General features: G+C 35.1%; 1 protein-coding gene across 1 annotated transcript in view; it reads left to right on the top strand.

Annotated features, from left to right (window-relative positions):
• Positions 1-18,531, top strand: part of LOC150100379 (calcitonin gene-related peptide type 1 receptor-like) — a 52,068-nt gene that overhangs the window by 9,762 nt on the left and 23,775 nt on the right. The window contains exons 3-8 of the mRNA XM_090402644.1: positions 3,551-3,648; positions 5,859-5,950; positions 7,120-7,270; positions 7,570-7,720; positions 15,861-15,921; positions 17,245-17,311. Of these exons, the coding sequence (XP_090258770.1) occupies positions 3,551-3,648; positions 5,859-5,950; positions 7,120-7,270; positions 7,570-7,720; positions 15,861-15,921; positions 17,245-17,311 (620 nt within the window). The remainder of the gene's footprint in view (positions 1-3,550; positions 3,649-5,858; positions 5,951-7,119; positions 7,271-7,569; positions 7,721-15,860; positions 15,922-17,244; positions 17,312-18,531) is intronic.

Below are 18,531 nucleotides of genomic sequence, written 5' to 3'. Positions count from 1 at the left end.
GACTCATTCACAACTAATAAAATGGAGAGGATGGAATAACCAGCGATATACTCCTAAGAGCGTTTTTCTAATTTCCCCAATTCATAACATCAGTTTACAACGAATGTCTAAAAAGAGGGCGAATTCTTTTAGTATGGAAACGCTCTAAAATTATACCCATAATAAAACCAGAAAAAGAAACATCCGACGAAATTAGTAAATGCAGGCCAATCAGTCTCATAAACGTTGCTGGTAAGGTGCTAGAAAAACTTCTAATAAACCGAATAATGCACTACGTCTACTCAAGAAACGTATTAAGCAGCAATTGATACGCATTTAGACCTCAATCCAAGTAGACGCAATTATGGAGGTTAAGAGTTCACAGAAGACAGTCCACAGCAAAAAAAAAAACAAAACAAGTACTACTGATCTCACTCGATGTAAAAGGAGCTTTCGATGCTGCGTGGTGGCCAGCCATAATCAGTCAATTAAGAGATTTAAAATGTCCAAAAAACTTACTTGATCTTACAAAAAATTATTTTACAAACAGAAGAGCACCCATGGCATTAAAAACTACAACCGTAAACGAAAGAAGTCAAACGAGGCTGCCCGCAAGGCTCCTGATGCTAACGCAAACTGAGTAAAGATTTTAAACTAATTGCATTAACAAGAAAGATAAGTATACTCCATATAAGAAATAGTTCAGCTTCAAAGCATTCACCGTAATCAAATCGGAACTTATGTGTTAAATTTCATCAAAACATGTCTAGCTTAATAGACAAGACATGATAGCAGAGGATGATTCGTTTAAATGTTCTGTTGCTTTCCCATTTGATGCAAACCTGGGAACTTATTTGTCTCCTTTTTAAAGATCGAAGACAGTTCCTCCCAAATAAATCTTTGCATAGCAATTTTAATTTCCTTTTACTATATTCATCTGAAAATGCATATAGTAATGAGGAATTCAAAATCGGTTACGAATATGAAACCTTATTAACCTGAAAACGTCCGTGATTTCTCCGACTAACAGGGCCAAGCGATTAGATTGAGAATATTTTGACAGCCTTAGGTGATTCGCATGAATCCAACTGCAACCAATTATCTTTCATTGTAGTTACAATTTCCAGGCTATTCAACAGCCGTCTCAAGAGATGTTGTTCCTGTTTCGTTGGTAGACGAGACTAAGAAAATAGTCAGCAAGGCACGTTCTATGCCCAAAACGAAGTTTCCAACTTTGAATGCATGTTAATGCTACTCAGCAAAGCCTTCTGCTGTCGCCCGAAGCATTCAATAGAAGAGACAGCAGCTTAGAATGTTATTTCAATTTATTTATATTCTCAAATAAAAACATAATACCATAGTCCTTATCGGCGATTTCAGTTATACACGGCCAACCCTTGTCCGAAAATATTAGATCCAACAATATTTCAAAGCCGAATGTTTGTAGACACTATGAAAGTTTCGTAAGTTGACCTTAGAGCTTACGAGAATACTATCCAATGCATCCTCGAGTTGCCGTAGCTTGCACTTAAGCAGCTAAGGCTAATCGGATATGCCGGGGATGGTATTATCTAAAGGTCAACTTACGAAACTTTCATAGTGTCTACAAACATTCAGCTCTGAAATAATATTGGATCTAATATCTATTTTGTCAATATAATTTTATATCGGCATAATAGATATTAGTTTTAAAAGAAATAGCTGAATATTAGATCCAGCTCTTTCTTTTAATAATAGACATTTCATAAGTTTTAAATGGCGCTCTGTTGGTCGAGCTTGATGACTTCCATTTTGGCCCTATATGCGGACGATACGGCAATACTAACCAGATCTCTCAGACCCCTTTTCATTACCAGAAAGCTTCAAGAAAACATTCTAAAGCTGGAGGGTTGGTTCTCTAAGTGGAGATTGGAAGTCAACCCCCAGAAAAGCTCAGCCGTTCTTTTCTCAAAAAGGCCAATGTCTCCTGTAGGAGATTTGTTACTATTCAATACTAAAATTCCTTGGCAGTCAGAAACAAATTACCTGGGTGTAATTCTCAACAAAAAGCTATCTTTCAATCAGCACACCAAGTCTGCATGCACAAAGGCATCTAAAGCCATAGCACAGATCTATCCGCTAATTAATAGAAATAGCAAGCTCAGCAACAGAATCAAATTGCAGCTATACCAGATGACGATTCGTCCTATAATCACCTATGCCTCTCCTGCCTGGAGCCACACCTCTAATGCTAACATCATCAAAATACAGCGAGTGCAGAACAAGTGCCTGAGAATGATTTTGAACGCCCCGTGGTATGTTAGAAACATTCAACTCCACAGAGACACAAATATTCCCTATATTTTCTCTTTTCTACGATCCTTAGCCACCAAGATTTTCCTAAAGACGTCCACACATCCCAACGATTTGGTTCAACAAGCTAAAGCATACGATCCAACGGACATATTCAAATATAGAAGACCAAAAGCTATATTGGCCTCCTTTAGTGATGCATAATCTCCAAGCCCATCCAGGGCGAGCAATCTGCTCATTAATTTTACCTTCACTGCAACCACAACAGATAGCGGGGAATATGAAAAGCATCTTGCTTCACCCCTAAAGACATAAATTTCAATTGTCAATTGGTCGAGCTTGAACGCAACTAACTTCACTGCCCTCAATGGGCGAGCATATAGCTCACAAACACTCCATTCAAAGTTCTTCCATTACAAGACAAAGGGGAATATGAAAAGCAATTTTGCTTCGCCCATCTAGCCAGAAATGTTAATGTTAAATGTTAATGTTGGTCGAGCAACGATCACTTCACCTTGGTATCAAAATAAGCCAAAAGTCCTTTTTAGGACTTCCAGGGTAACGGATGGCAATGCTGTGGCTAATGAAGTTTTAACTGAGGCTCGGCTATTGCCGTTACCCAGCCATGACTAGAGCTTTTTAGCTCAAAATAAAACTCCCTCCACACAGATTTTCTTCATTCAGATGACGGGATAAAGAGTCAAGGACTCAGTCCATCGCCCAGTTCTTTTAAGAACTTAAGAACTTGGTCGAGCAACCTCAGTATACAAAAAAATGTATGCTGAGGTTGCTGAAATTCCATTCACATTCAGATAACTTTTATTACAATATGTTGTTATAATTCTTTTATTTTATTATCAGTTATTGTTGTTAATCTCGTACTGTGCCTAAATTATAAATTTAACACTTGATAATAGCTATGTATGTATAGGAGGAAACATAGTATGTATAGGGTTTGGTACTATCCGCGGAGTGTCTTGGAACGTATCTCCCGCGGATAAAAGGGGGGGGGGGGGAATACTGTATCTTCCTTTTCATTTTATTTAAAATACTCCTTCTGTAAGCATGTCACCCATTGTCATAGTAACTAATTCCATCAGCGAAACTGATGGAATTAGTTACTATGACAATATACTCAACTTGTATATTGCCATTTAGAATCTCAAAGAGAAATTATTCTTATTTTCTGCTGTAAGAAAAGCTGGAATTTTTCACAACACTCTGAAGCAGTACTTACACTATTTTACATTTCATTTTCTATTTATCGATTGTTCTTTAGGTTATGCAGTGAAGACGTGTTTACCTAATGGAACGTGGTACATCAACGAAGAATGGCGGACCGAATGGACCAATTACAGTGGCTGCGGAAGGGCTGAGGTGAGTGACGTAGAAATATAGTACTCAGTGCAAGTAACTGGTCGAAGACAAATGAAATAACAACAGGGACGAAATAATGTATTTTATATTCAATATTCTTTATTATTTTACTTTCTTCAAGTGATGGTTTGTGTGCAGTGCTGAAACGTCAGACGACATACCGGTCACGAGTTTACTAGATCGACTAGAGTCGAATCCGTGTCCGGTATTCAAAAATGCACAGTATTTAGTATAGGTAAACCTCATTGAACGCAATTAATTAATCCATCAATTAATGCGCGCTAAATGAAATCGCGTTAAGCGAATACAATAAACAATAGGAATAATTATAATTCATCTATCAGTGAGCGTAAATGTGGGGAAAAAATTATGTATAATCTGCATTAGAGGATAAACTCATCAAAGTTAATAAAATCAATTGATTAAAATTTTATTTAATGTCTAAACATTTGATTGAGCTACTTTTTTACAAAAAAAAAAAAAAATTAAGTAAAGATGTTTGATTTCTGCTCGACTTTTTCATCTTGTCATGCAATTTGCGATTGCTGGCGATCGCTTTATGAAGGATTCGGTGGATTTCGAAGCTTCGTTCCATATCAGGATCAGAATCAAACAAAATTTCCTTAGTATACTCAATGTGATTGAAAACTAGCACATGTTCGTTTGCAGTTAGCTTCTTAGTCGTAACATTTCTTCTTGTACGCACTCTTTATCTTATTTTTCATATGCACGCTGTTCTTCTAGTCGAAGGAGATCATTCTCGCTTAACTGTTCTGAATGGGAATCAAGCAAGTTTCTCACATCTTCATTATCCATTTCATTAAATCCAAGTTCTTTTCCAATTGTGCTGATTTCTTTAATAATATTATCAGCTCGGTTATTAAAAACCAATGAAATCATTTGCACAGTGAGGTAAATGATTTCATTGGTTATTCAGCTGATAACATTATTAAAGAAATCAGCACAATTAGTAAGACCTTCTGCGACGCGACTCGTTTATTATTGCAGCTTTCTTTATTAGTCTTTCTCTTTTCCATATCAGGAGTTGAATATAATAAAACTTTATAGGTTTCTAAATTAAAACAAAATGAAGCAAAAGTGATTGAGCAAGAGATTGCACGTGTGCTTGCGATGATAGCTTTGAGTCAACTGCCGAGTGTCGCCCGCTGCACTGCCACTGCCAACTGGCTGCCACATTGAAAAGTGCCGACGCTCGCTGCAGATCGGCAACAAAAAATCGCGTTAAGCGGTTAATCACTCGCTTAAAGCGGGAAATGGTATCTTTTCACTCACTCGTGCTAACTGATTATCGCGCATATCGAATTCGCGTTAAGCAAAGTTTTCCTCTATTAATTCAGTGTTAAGACCTCGAAATTTTCTGACTAGATATTAATATTAAAAACAATTCTCCGATTTATCTCGAAAATCCGTCCAGGATGAGTGAGTTATCGGCTACTCAGATAGATTTAACTAGTGCTGCCACCTATTGTGCTACGAAGCAATCTGCTTATCGGTGCAAATGATGGCAGTCTATTTATTAATCATTATCTAAGCGATCATTTAGAGTTCTTAAAAAATACAGAACTACTTAATCAGCTACGAAAGAAATATCAAGATCAGCCCAGTCATATTCACGACCGTTCTGTTTCCATAGCAACATCGAGATATGAAGTAACAGAATCACTCTGCCAGTTTCCATGATAACGCAGAGTATTTTGAAATGGAATTTTATAGTTTCCTTGAGATTTCTCGTGTTTACTTTTGCATTTCGTAAACAGTCTTTATTCGAGAAATTGTATCTCTTGCACAAAGAGGAGTCTTACAAAAACACTTGTAAGGATCTCTCACGCACGCGGTTGTATTGTGAAGAAACTGGACTCCTCTCCTCTCCCTTATGTGTCGTATTTTCAATGAAAAGATTTTCTTTCATATTTTAATGTCTTTTGCTCAGCGGTGGCACAATGGATTTCCACTATCGTTTATTCTTTAAAAATGCAAAGAAAAAAAAAGCTCCGAAAGTGTTACACATTTGCAACTTTGAATTTTTTAAACTCAATCATGTCAATAGCCGACTAGTAATCTATTGTCTCCATAGAAACGCAAAGAATCGAAAAAATATAAAAATTCCCAATTTTTCTTTGACAATAAGAGTTCGTATAGTAAAATGCTAGCATTTGATTCACGGAATTTTTTTTTTTTTTAATTTTCAGGGAATTCGACGTATTCAGCATTTCCACATTGCTACGTACGCCGTGTCCATCTTGTTCCTGTTGCCAGCCATCGCTATTTTCATGACTTATAAGTAAGTATGCTTCCTCTCTTACTTGATCTTGAACTCATTATATTGGGTATACCGTGTGGAAAGTTTGTCCGGTGTTACCAAGCTTAACCGTTATAAAAGAAAAGTTGCACGAGAACTGTAAAGTTTCAAGTAAGACTTTGAATTTAATATCTGAATTTAATTATAGATGGCACCACAACCGATGGTTGTAGTCAGTAGGGAACACTGTTCCAGAGCACAGGAGTAGAAGGTACGAAGGAGGACCAGAAGTTGGTTTGGATGTAGACAATGCATGGATGGATGTTGGGTGGAATAGCACCCTTGAAATTACTTGTAGAAGAGATCCAAAGCAGAACACTACTTCTTAGTGAAGTTTGAATTAATTTTATGATTTCCCTTGCGATAAACAGATTTATCGTAAGAGAATGCCTGTGAGAAGTTGGATGAGAGATCATCGAATTAATATAGAAAATAAAAATAAAAATAAAAATAATAAAAAGTACAAACAAAAATAAAAACTATATTTTTGGTCAGGTGATAATGAACATGATTTTACTCATTTACTGGCTGGTGAGGTATGCGTTCCTTGAAATGGTGGTAGAATCTTGGAATTTATTTTTGTCCAGAAAAAGAAATGCACACGTCCAACCATATTGTCTTCAAAAACAATCAAAGAGTGCACTTACCTATTTCCCCCTCCCCATTTCAACTGATGCCTTGCTATGTGAAGAATAAGAATTCTTTCCAGAAAATCACCATCTTCATAAGTTAATAAGTAACTCTTCTATATAACAAGACTACGTATGCCTTTATATGCTTACTAAGTAAACAACAAGGACTCAGACCACCCTACTATGATTTCATATTTGGTTTCGCCCCTAACAGCGTAGCTTGTATTTTACTTGGATACGTATAAACACAGAAAGCACAGTTTTCTGTGTTTATACTTATAACATAACCGTTTTGTTTAGTTTGAAATATATTTGTGTGGTTTTATGCTATTCATCCTTAATTTTTCGATCCAGTAAAAATTATTTGGTCCTAGGACAGTTTAATTTATTTGTAGTTAGCCTTTCAGCAGTCACTTGCAAGCGAATTTTTACTGAAAGGCTAATGGGGACTTTGGGTTAAATCGTCTTCACCGGTATCTTGAACGCAAATAGTGAAGTAGCGTTGATTCATCGTTTCAGGCAGTTGCAAGTGCACCGGATCACGATGCATAAAAATCTCTTCTTCTCTCTGCTTCTGAATGGAATCTTTGTGATCGTGTTCAAGGCCACTGTCATTCTGGACGAGCTGGAAAATGCTGGAAACAGAAGAACCATCCTGGAAGACAGTGGGGTAAGTACGAAGTCTTATTTATTAAAAAAAAATACAATAGAGGAAGGTATAACTTAACATACTTATTCTGTAAGATGTAATGTTAATAAATGCAACACAATCTTTAAGAAACAGCTCCAGAATTTATCGATCTTTTCCTATTGTCACTACTCTTAAACCTAATTTAGATTGCACTGATATACTTAAGCGATAAAATACAAAACTTCCCAATATTTGTTGTTGATAAGTAACTTGATTCCATAATAAAAGAAATTGTTATTCTGGAAATTCACTCACGGTGTTTTTCAATACTTTTTCAGCCTGGCTGCAAGGTGATGTTCATTCTGACCAAATACTCTCGCATGACCACCTACATGTGGATGTTCTGCGAAGGGTTTTATCTTCACATGCTGATCGCCGCAGCTTTTGCAGAACAGAAGAATTTAATCATGTTTTATGTTATTGGATGGGGTAAGTACAAGAATTTGTCTATCGCTCTATCTATAATATAAAATTGAATCATCTTGATCAGAAATTGAGTAAATTTTGCAGCTTTTTATGATCGTAAATCTTTTTGAGGTGAACGAAAAATCAACATTAAAAAATATTCAGGTATTACTTCAAACACTTACTACAATAACAGTCTCCCTGCTAATGATAGCGGATGTTGATTACCAAAACGTGGTTTGTAGTAAAATCAGAAAACGCCTTTTATTTCACAAAGGGAGTTGTGAGGTTGTTTATCCATAAATAACTTCAGAAGACTAGTTGGCAGCCAATCTTTACTGTTATCCAATAACAGATAGTTGGTGCAAGGCTATCATTGATTTTAATTGGCATTCGGGGAGGCAAGTATTGCGGACAGTTGCAGCCATCTCGTGGTCCCTAACACTATATATTATTGTTTGAAGTAGTGGGAGTTCTACGTCGATTTTCTTGAGTTAGTAGAGTTTCGGAAGAAAAACTATTTCTCCGTGCCAGAAATCGACTGACATAGGAACCGTCGAAGAAAGGGTTTGAAACAAGTTCCTCTACTCGCTATCAGGAATCGAACTTGACAAGTATTTCTTTGGACAACTTAGCACTTCTGCTGCAAATCGAATTTCCACAGGATTGCACACGCCTGGTTTTTTTACTATTGTTCCAATAAGAAACGGAATCGTATTTTATTAGGGATAATTCCTTAGAAAACTTACAAATACAAATACAGGGTTTTTTCGAGAACGTGATATAAATTAGATCAATCAACCTCACATGGTGTTCGATTGGTTACTATTCGAGAAGTAGCTCTAGAAATATAAACATTTCTAAATGTTCAGGACTTTACTTAACACTGCACTTTAAAAAATGACCAATGGACCTTTCGGAACGATGTAAATATATCTATACCTTTCAAGAGCCTTATTTATTCCTCTACTATTTGGCTAGAAAAATAGCGCATTAAATGCATAATTTTATTTAATTATTATTATATTAAAAATGTAAATCTTGGAAATTCAGCGCGCTTGAAAGCTAAAAACGAAATGCACATTCCAAGTTGACTGACTCAAACTGGAATAAAATGCGGAACACTTTTGTTAAGCGCCTGTGTAGCTCAGTGGATGTGGCGTTTGTACACCACGGCGCTTGGCCGCACGAAGGAAGACTTGGTTTCGAGTCTAGTCGGCGACTAGGGGAAATTTTTCTAAGCCTTTTTTCGACCGGTTCCCAAGTTAGTCGATCTCTGGCACAGGCAAGCGGGTTTTTCCTCCCGGAAACTCGGGTTTTTCGTCCTGTAAACTCAAGAAAATCGACCGTAGAACCCACATTATTTCAGACATTAAATATATTGTGTTAGGGTTAGGGACCACGTGATGGCGGCATATTTGAGCCGTCTCTCTTCACTGCGTACCGCTTAATTAGTGATAGCCTTGGGCCATCTATCTCTGATTGGGTACCAGTGGAGATTGAACTGCCCACTCAGTCTCCAAAAGTTAAATAGGGCTAAATGGCCTCGCCTACTCCCGTATACGGGAATAAAAAGGCGTTAGCTGATTTTTTTTCTGACTTTTGTTAAACAAATTAGACGTAGATGCATGACATTGCTGGCCCTTTGGGAAATTAAAATGTTATTTCACGACTGTTTTACTGATAGATGAGGGTCATCCGTGCCTGATTAATATTAGAGGAGCAGATTAAAATCACTGGAGTTCGAGAGTAGGTATACTGTGTGCATCACACGATTAGTTAAGTCTGCTACTCTCTCTCTCTCTCTCTCTTTCTATGCCTGATGGGCTTAGTGATCTCTTGGATTCTGAACAACTTCTTTCCTTAGAAAAGCGAAAAATTTCGATGAAAAATAAAAAGTCCGAAAGTTTCAGTAGGGGAAATAAATCGCTGCCTTCCATCTTCAGTTATTTCTCACTGACATTCAATTTATTGTAAAGAAATCTGGTTGCCTTCAGCCTTATCTTTGGTCTTAATATAGGTTTGATTTCCATGAGCTTTTGTAGATATGAGTCTTTTTCGATCGAACTCCGCTTACTTCCGTCATATGTGAATTATGTCAAACGTGTATTTCTACTCAAAGACTTCCTTGCTCATTTTTAAAGTATTTCTTTGTTAAGCCAATGCTGAGCGCATATAATAAACGTGATGCAAAGTACTTGCGAATATACAAAACTCCTTTATCTGCATCTTAATAACCATCAATTTTAGTACTGATTACGGAGCAGTGGATGCATCATTAAACACTGCATTCAAATACTACCAAATGAACAGAACGTGTCACTTTAAAAGTTAAAGTTTCACTCATTTTAGTTTCATCACATGGGAAACGAATACATCGTTCTACTTTGGAATTACTTGCGAAATTATATAAGAGATTTTATTTTCTAACGTATTGTTTTAAGATTTCTCATATAATTAATTTCTTTTGTAATTTCCCCCTAACTTTCTGTTATATAACCTCCCTTACATCCAATTTACATTCCTTTTCCTCGGTAGTCTTAATGTACCGAATAATAAATTGGGCATTTTTTCCAGTTTCATCCCATTCATTTGAAAAGAAATGGTGCATTTATTGTCAAAATTCTTCGTAATTAAATAGCACTGTCTACTCTTCCTACTTCTTTCTGTTCCTCAATGTTTTTCTTAGTTGCAGGTCACTTATCAACTCTTCCCACAGACATTTCTGAACACAATTCTTACATTGACCTTCAGCCTTATTTCGTCTAACACTAACACTCCAAACAAGATGCATCATTTATATTCATGTTCGTAGACAGACCCTCAACATGCATTTTTCTACGTTTTGCCCTGAATGCATTATCGAAGTTGCTTTCATTACCACCGAGTACTCTTCATTCCACTGTGAAGTCTAAGACTTCATTCTTTAAGAAAGTGCGCTAAGGAAATTTCTAAACAACAACAACAAAAAAATAAATAAATAAATAAATAAATAAACCTGCCACAGCTGACTCAACTAAACGTCTAGCATACTTTTTTTCTATGGTGATGAATTACAATAATTGGATTTTTTTTATCGTTACGCCAGCTCTACTCATCCTAACGAAGGTCAAGTCCGATACAAGAACAGAGAACTCCCGGAACATCAAAAATCGTCTGCTCTCAAACTATTCCTCCTTCAATTTCAAATGTTCTCTAAAACTTCTTTAGATATACTCCACTATTCTACTTCTTTGTTATAATTTTACTATTTTATTCTGCAGTACTTACCCTGGACACGGGGATAATTCTCTTCGCCCATCATCCTATTTAATTTTTTAAATTATTTTTTTTTAACACTTTCATTGCCAAGCTGAAAATTGGAATTTCGTGTGGTGGCCAAATTTTTTTTTTATTTAGTTAGCGACGTCCACGCGATAACGCGTGATCGGCCGTTTGGTGAGAACTCGCATCGCGTGATTGAAAATGAACGTGTTAAATGAGGAACTCACCCACGAGAGATTAGTTAACCCACAATACGCTGTTACCGTGAATGGGCCAGTAGAAACTTGTTCGCACTTAACTTGAAGAGCTTCGGATTGTATTCCTTGGAATTTAATAATCATTTATCACTCTTAATGGACTCCTTTACAAGATAATAGAAATCCATCAGCACGTCTGCCTTGGGTCCGAATCCCATTCTTGGGTTAGGCAGTCTCATGCAACACTAGAGGAGACAAACTAGACGAACACACGCATTTATCAGACAAGATATATACGGATTTCACTGTCCTATTTGCTTCGTCGAGATTCTAAAACATCATCACTAATATCTTAAAACTTACTCTATCGAAAAGGACAAATCATGTTGATTACCTCGGAACGTGTTATAGTGCTATCTGGATATGATTTCCATTTTCTTTGATTGTATTACAGCTTTTAATTTTTGCATTTTTTTTTCTTTAATGGAAGTATTTTCTAATGGATAATATAATGTCCATTAATGCTAACTTCTATCCCCTGTGTATGTGAAATTATATAAGTAACAAGTAATTTTAATTATATAAGTAATTTTAATTTTATAAGTAATCCTATCAAAATAACGTAACTTATTTTTTACTTCAAGTTTTTATAAAATAATTTAAATAAATTTAAATATCTTCCAAATTAAAAAAAAATTATTATACACCTTTAAATATTTTATATCATAATATTACAATCAAGATGAAAAATCAGACAATTGTTGGGATTGCTGAATCAATCGACCGTGAGATGCGGTGATTGATTCATTCAATCCAATACCCTTGGAGGGTAATGGATGGCGATGATGTAGCCAATGAAGTTCTAACTGAGGCTCGGCTATTGCTGTTACCCTCCTGCCATGATCAGTGCTTTAATAGCTCAATAACACCTTATCCCTACACTGTCCTCTACAGATAACGGGGAAGATGAAAAGCATTCTTGCTTCGCCCCTTTAAGCCAGTCCTTATAAGGACAATTGTTGGGAAATTCGATAATCTTTTCAACATGGTAGGCAATGTTGAACTTTTTCAGCTCTTTTCACCCGCATATTATCTTCTGATGGAGTAAACATTAGAAGTGAATATCTAAAATTTTAAAGGAAGAAAGAAAAAACTTATCTAAGATTTTAAACGAAGAAAGAAAAATGTTATGTGAATTTTGAAACCGATTATTTAGAATAGAAAGAAAATTTTCGTTATCTTTGTTTGTCAGATTCCCTGGAGTCCCATTGATTCTCATCTCACAACAAATTGCATCTTCGGCTGGCAAATGCCGTTGGAAGGAAGAAACGTGGCTTTGCTTACAGCCGCATGCGTTTATCTTCAATAAATCATAAGGTTAAAACGTTCGTAAAACCATAGCCGGCCCGAGTATCGGATTACAGCTGTCAGCGGAATCGTCCGGAGAAAATTCCGATATCTTTCGGCTGAACGGGTGGTATGATGACGGTAATGGGATGGATGCTAGGAAACCCGAGTCAAACTGCGATCATGCTACTTAGAAACGGAAAGATAAATTGATCTTAAAATCAATCCAGCTCGCACTTTCGTTTTTAAGTGAATTAAATGTTGAAAGAAATAAGAGAAATGGGAAATATTAGTGCAGACTGAAATCCTATAACACTAATTTTGAAATTTTCAGTTTTACAGGATTAAAAGCGATACCATTTAGAACTTTTCTCCTTTAGATTTTACTTCACAACTTGTTGCTGTTAATAGTTCGAACTAAACGAAAACGGACCTGGAGATCACCAAATGAGGAAGATTTTAATGCAATTGATCATATTCTGGTGAGCAACGTCAAAATACTAGATTAAAAGAATATTAAAAATTGGATATCAAAATTCAACATCCAATATACAGTTAGGACATGAGGGAAAAGAATTCAACATTAAGAGGCGGGTCAAGCAAGGAGATTCAATATGACATCGCCCAAATTGTTTTCTGCTTCATTAGAAGTGTTTAGAAATGTCTTATAAGGAAAGTATGGAATTAGCATCAACAGAAAAACATCTCAATCACTTACGTTTTGCAGATGACGTTGATCTTTTAGCGAAAACTAAAGTCAGGAAATGTTAAATAACCTTAACAGAAATAGCAGGAAAAAAGGTGTAAAGATAAACCTAACTTAAAACTGATGACAAATTCAGATTAAATCGAACTAAAATTAGCAGATAATCCCGCTGAGATTATAGAGGACTTTACTAATTGCCTCGATCAGTTGGAGTTAGTTAGTGTTAAGGAAAAAAACGAGATTAATAAAAAAATAAACTAATCACACAATGAAGCAAAGCATTTTGGCTGTTTTATCTGTTACGAGACTTGCCTATATACTCATAAAAAAGCTGTTATCTATGGATAACAGCTTTCTTTTATCTTTTTTATATGGGAAATGGGATGAGATATGGGAAACTACTAAAAACAGCAGGAAGACAGGTTGTTTGTGGTCCAAATTGCTTTGAAGAGAAGAATACTCCAACAACAGAATAGAGTACGAAATACTAGAATTAGAGAGTTTGCTGGCATAGAAGATATCGTGAGCATATAAATAAAGTTGGAGGAGCCATAGTAGTGGACTGCTAGACGAAAATTGGACAAAATTGAGCACTAGTGGCAAAGGTCGCCAAAGAACAAGATGGAGGGATCATCTACAAAGATTTGACATGAAATCATAAACATTGTCTAATAAAACAAACAGAACTGGAAATTTAAATGGAAGGCTTATATCCAGCGGTGGATAGAAAGAGGCTAAAGCAGAAAAACAGTTCGATTTCCGGTGGTCTTTAAAAAAAAAAAAAAAAAAAAAACTCCTCTGCAGAATGATCATTAAGATCTGCCTTCAATTTTTATCATGAATTACATTTTGAATGAGCTTAAGTTATAGAAACGAATCAGTTTGTTTAAAACTGATTTCCAAGCTGTGCTTCAGTGAAATATGTCAATTCGTTTTTGTTTTTATAATAAATATATTTTTATAAATAATTATGAAAATAAATATTGCTTCAATTTATTTAGTAAATTAATACACTTTAGAACTATTAAAATTATAAAGATGAATGCATAAAATTAATGCACCAATTAATGCACCATTTATTTGAAATAATAAAATAAGTATTGAAATTGGACTTTCATTTTATATTTAAAAACTAAAAATTTATAAAAAATATAAAAACTTTACTAATTGATTAAAATTAATATGTAAAAGTAATTTCATAAATAGCAACTGGTTAGATTTGAAGCTTTTTCATTGACACCATATTAAAAATAGATTAAGTCGATAATAATAAAAAAATATTTGGGCTATATATACATTATATTATTATTATGTTATGAAGGTAGGATTAATACCCTTGGAGGGTAATGGATGGCAATGCTGTAGCCAATGAAGTTCTAACTGAGGCTCGGCTGTTGCTGTTACCCCCTGAGGCGCTGATATTCGAGAGTTACGAGTACGCTCTCTTAAGGTTTTTGCCTTAAGGGAGCAATTTGAGTCTCCGGGGAAAGTGTCCTCCGGCACGGCCCGTTGAGGGGCTTTGTCGGTGAATGCTTTTCTTCGGAATTTGAGCGGTTCTGTTCGGTGGTGGCGTGTGGGTGGAAGGCCATCACTGAGTGGAGCCAACGCTGAGATGGACGGTCTTTCGCCCCACGATTGAGTGGCCTAGGGATCGTCCAAATTTTTAGACGGCTTTACCTTTAAATATGGCAATGCTGTAGCCAATGAAGTTCTAGAGGCTCGGCTATTGCTGTTACCTTCCCGTCATGATCAGAGCTTTAATAGCTCAATATCACCTTATCCCCACACTGTCTTCTACAGATAACGGGGAAGATGAAAAGCATTCTTGCTTCGCCCCTTTAAGCCAATCCTTATTATGAAGTTTCCTAAATCATGGACAGTAAATTCAGTAATTTTTATTAATAGAAAATCATGGACAATGAATTGAGTAATTTTTATTAATAGAAAATGAATTTGGTTTATTAGTTCTAAAACTTGAAATATTATGTTATCTATTTGGATAAAAAAAAACATTGATTTGAGCTAATTTTATATACAAACTGCTTCCGAAATGTTTCCAGGTCGGTCGTTATTTAGAGCACTTAAAATTTATAGACATAAGAATTAAAGTTTGGAAATTCTAGCTCGTATATTCCCTGGATAGAAAATATTTAAATTTAACATCTGTTAAGTAAAAATCATGAATAAATATAAGGATGCTTTGCATCATTCTACCATATACAAATATTATGCACAATATTATGCTGCAAATTATGTCATTGGAAGTTATCTAGATATTATGTTGCGTTTCCTTGACATTCATTTGATTGGGGGGGGGGGGGCAAATTGTTCTATTATATAGAAAATCTGCTGTTAAAAATAGATGACAAAAATGTTGAAAAAAAATATCGCGGAATAATGAAAAATGCAATCAATGAAAATCTTCTTTCTTCATAATTCAAAGTTGATGTGGCATTCATTGCGAAAAGGAAAAGGGTTCATTAGTTAATTTAAAACACAAGAACACAGTCAAATATATCTCCCCCCCCCCGTTAATAAATAGTGTAACTGTACATTTTGGAATTCAACTTATTCGCCTGTAAATTTTGTAAATATATTTGAAAGAATAGTAATCGACTTACTCTGACTTTTTTTTCCTCTTATTCTCCAGTATTTCCTATTATTCCAGTGGGCATCTACGCTATTCTTCGACACACGCTAGCGGATGAACAGTAAGTACAAATGGCAAATGAAGTGAGCCCAATTTCTTAAGTTATATGGATATTTGTGGATATAAAGTGAATACAGTATTTATTCTTTGCCTAATTGTTATAAATAAAAATTAATGAATGAATCTTAAGATAGCTCATTAAGAAAACTCATATTGACCTTCAATTAAAGCATTTTTAGAATTAATAGCTTAAAAGTTGCTACGTTTATTGAAGGCAGTTCTATTTTATATATGAAAAATTTATTAGTGTCGCTACTAAAAATTACAACTAATCATAATTCTCCTTTGTCTAAATATTGACAGATTTCTTCGCAAAATATGAATATAAACATTGGCAATGCAATTCAATACACTTAATTTCTATATATTCGAATATGCTTCTTTCCGTACATATAGAAGGATTTTGTGCAAAGTACTATCCGTACTTTATACAAAAGTACAAAGGCACATCCTTTGTATTTTTGTCAGATAATGATATCCTTTGATTATATGATATTTAAGTAATTTTCTACTTAATTATCTGATCTGAATACTTAATTTAAATAAATCAAATTTCACTGAAAAAATGACTACTCAAACGGTTTTTGAATTAAAACTATTAAACATAAATTAGGAAGAGAAATAAAATCTTAGAAAATAAGAATTTTTGAAAATAATAACTGCATATATCTTAAATTAATATTCAAAACTAGTACATCTTTTTTAAACCAATAGCACCTAATTTAAATAATAATCTAGTATGAATTCCGTATTAGGCGGTGATTGATTCATTCAATCCAATACCCTTGGAGGGTAGTGGATGGCAATGCTGTAGCCAATGAAGTTCTAACTAAGGCTCAGCTATTGCTGTTACCCTCCTGCCATGATCAGAGCTTTAATAGCTCAATAACACCTTATCCCTACACTGTCCTCTACAGATAACGGGGAAGATGAAAAGCATTCTTGCTTCGCCCCTTTAAGCCAGTCCTTATAAGGATTCCGTATTACTATTATATTATAAGAGGTGAGTTTTGTTATTAGGAAGTATTGTCTAGCGCCCTCTAGCGTGGACTTTCCGAAATTTTTCTTTTTGTCATTGGTGATTCCGAATAAATCACATTCAATCTATCATAATTTAACCCGCAGACGAGCCTATAACAATTCATTAGGTAATTGCTGTTATCTCGTTGATTATAACTGTTTGTTTGAGATTTTAGTTGAGGTAGTAAAACAAAATAATAAACGGTAGTTCTTTCATTCTCAAACATATTTGTTTGCTTAGGATAACATTATTCACAGCTGTTTCTTTTCACTGGCTAATGAGAGATTTCTTTTCAAAATTTAGGTGTTGGGCAGTACCTGTTGAAACCTACGAATGGATAATGAATGCTCCCAATCTGTTAAGCTTAGTGGTAAGTGGAGTTACAAAACTGGTTCTTAAAGCTACTCAGGATATTTAAGTTTGTCGAAATTTTTAAATTTATTTCTAAAAGTATGAATGCCAAAGAGAAGTATCGTCGTGAGTAATTTGCTTTTAATTCAATCACAGTACTTTGCAATTATATATATATATATATATAAATAATTTTTTTTAACAGTTAAGTTTGTAAAATTACTTGGTAACCAGGTAATTTTATAACCAAGTTTATAAAATTACTTGGTTATAAAATTAAATTTAAATTTAAATTAAATTATAAATTAAATGAAATTAGCAAAACTAAATATACAGTCGGGTGCTGCTATAGACCAGGTGATGGAATAGATGGTGGAGATAGCATGCATAAGCAAATAGAAGAAATGAGTGGAAGGAGGATAATTATTATGGGAGATTTCAACTATGGTAACATTGATTGGAAGAAGGAGAGGACACCTGGGAGGAAGGAATTGGATTTTATGCGGTTATTAAGGGATAACTATGTGCGACAGCATGTAATGGAAAATACTAGGGGTCAAAGAGTGCTTGACCTAGTAATTGCATCTGAGAATTTGGCTGTAACGAATATGACCACGTTGCCACCAATTGATGAGTGTGATCATAGGGTCTTGACTTGGGAGGTGGCTAAAGGTGTGTTATTTACAATTAAGACAGGGTACATGTTGAATTATCGGGCTGGTAAGCATGACAAGCGTAGGAGTTTGATTGGTTCAGTGCCATGGCATGTAAAACTGCAAGGGCTGGATATTGATAGTGCATGGGAGGCGGTCAAGAAGTGTTTGCAGGAGGCAATGGCTAATTGTATACCTAGAGTCCGAATAATAAATCAAGTTGGGATTAAATGGATGAATAACACCATTAAGCTTGAGCTGCAAACAAAAAAACAAAAAAACAACAACTATATATGGAATTTAAGGAGAAAGGTGATCTGCAGCCACATGAACAGCATAAAGTGCAGGCCAGAAGGGTAACGTGTGTGGTAAGGAAAGCAAAATGGATTATGAAAGGAAATTAGCCATGCAAGCTAAAGAGAATCCCAAACAGTTTTTTCGATATGTTGCAAGTAAAAGAAATAATGTATATGGAAGAATGATTTTAAAGAATGCCGATGGTAGGGAGGTAACCGAATTAGTTGATATAGTTGAATTACTGCGCGAGTACTTTGCAAGAGTATATCATTCAGGTGGTAACATTGCA

Source organism: Typopeltis vanoorti, chromosome 13 (genome assembly GCF_054136105.1).
Source record: "Typopeltis vanoorti isolate ZY-2024b chromosome 13, IOZ_Tvanoo_1.0, whole genome shotgun sequence".
Classification (NCBI taxonomy): domain Eukaryota; kingdom Metazoa; phylum Arthropoda; class Arachnida; order Uropygi; family Thelyphonidae; genus Typopeltis; species Typopeltis vanoorti.
This window is presented reverse-complemented; position numbering and strand designations above follow the sequence as displayed.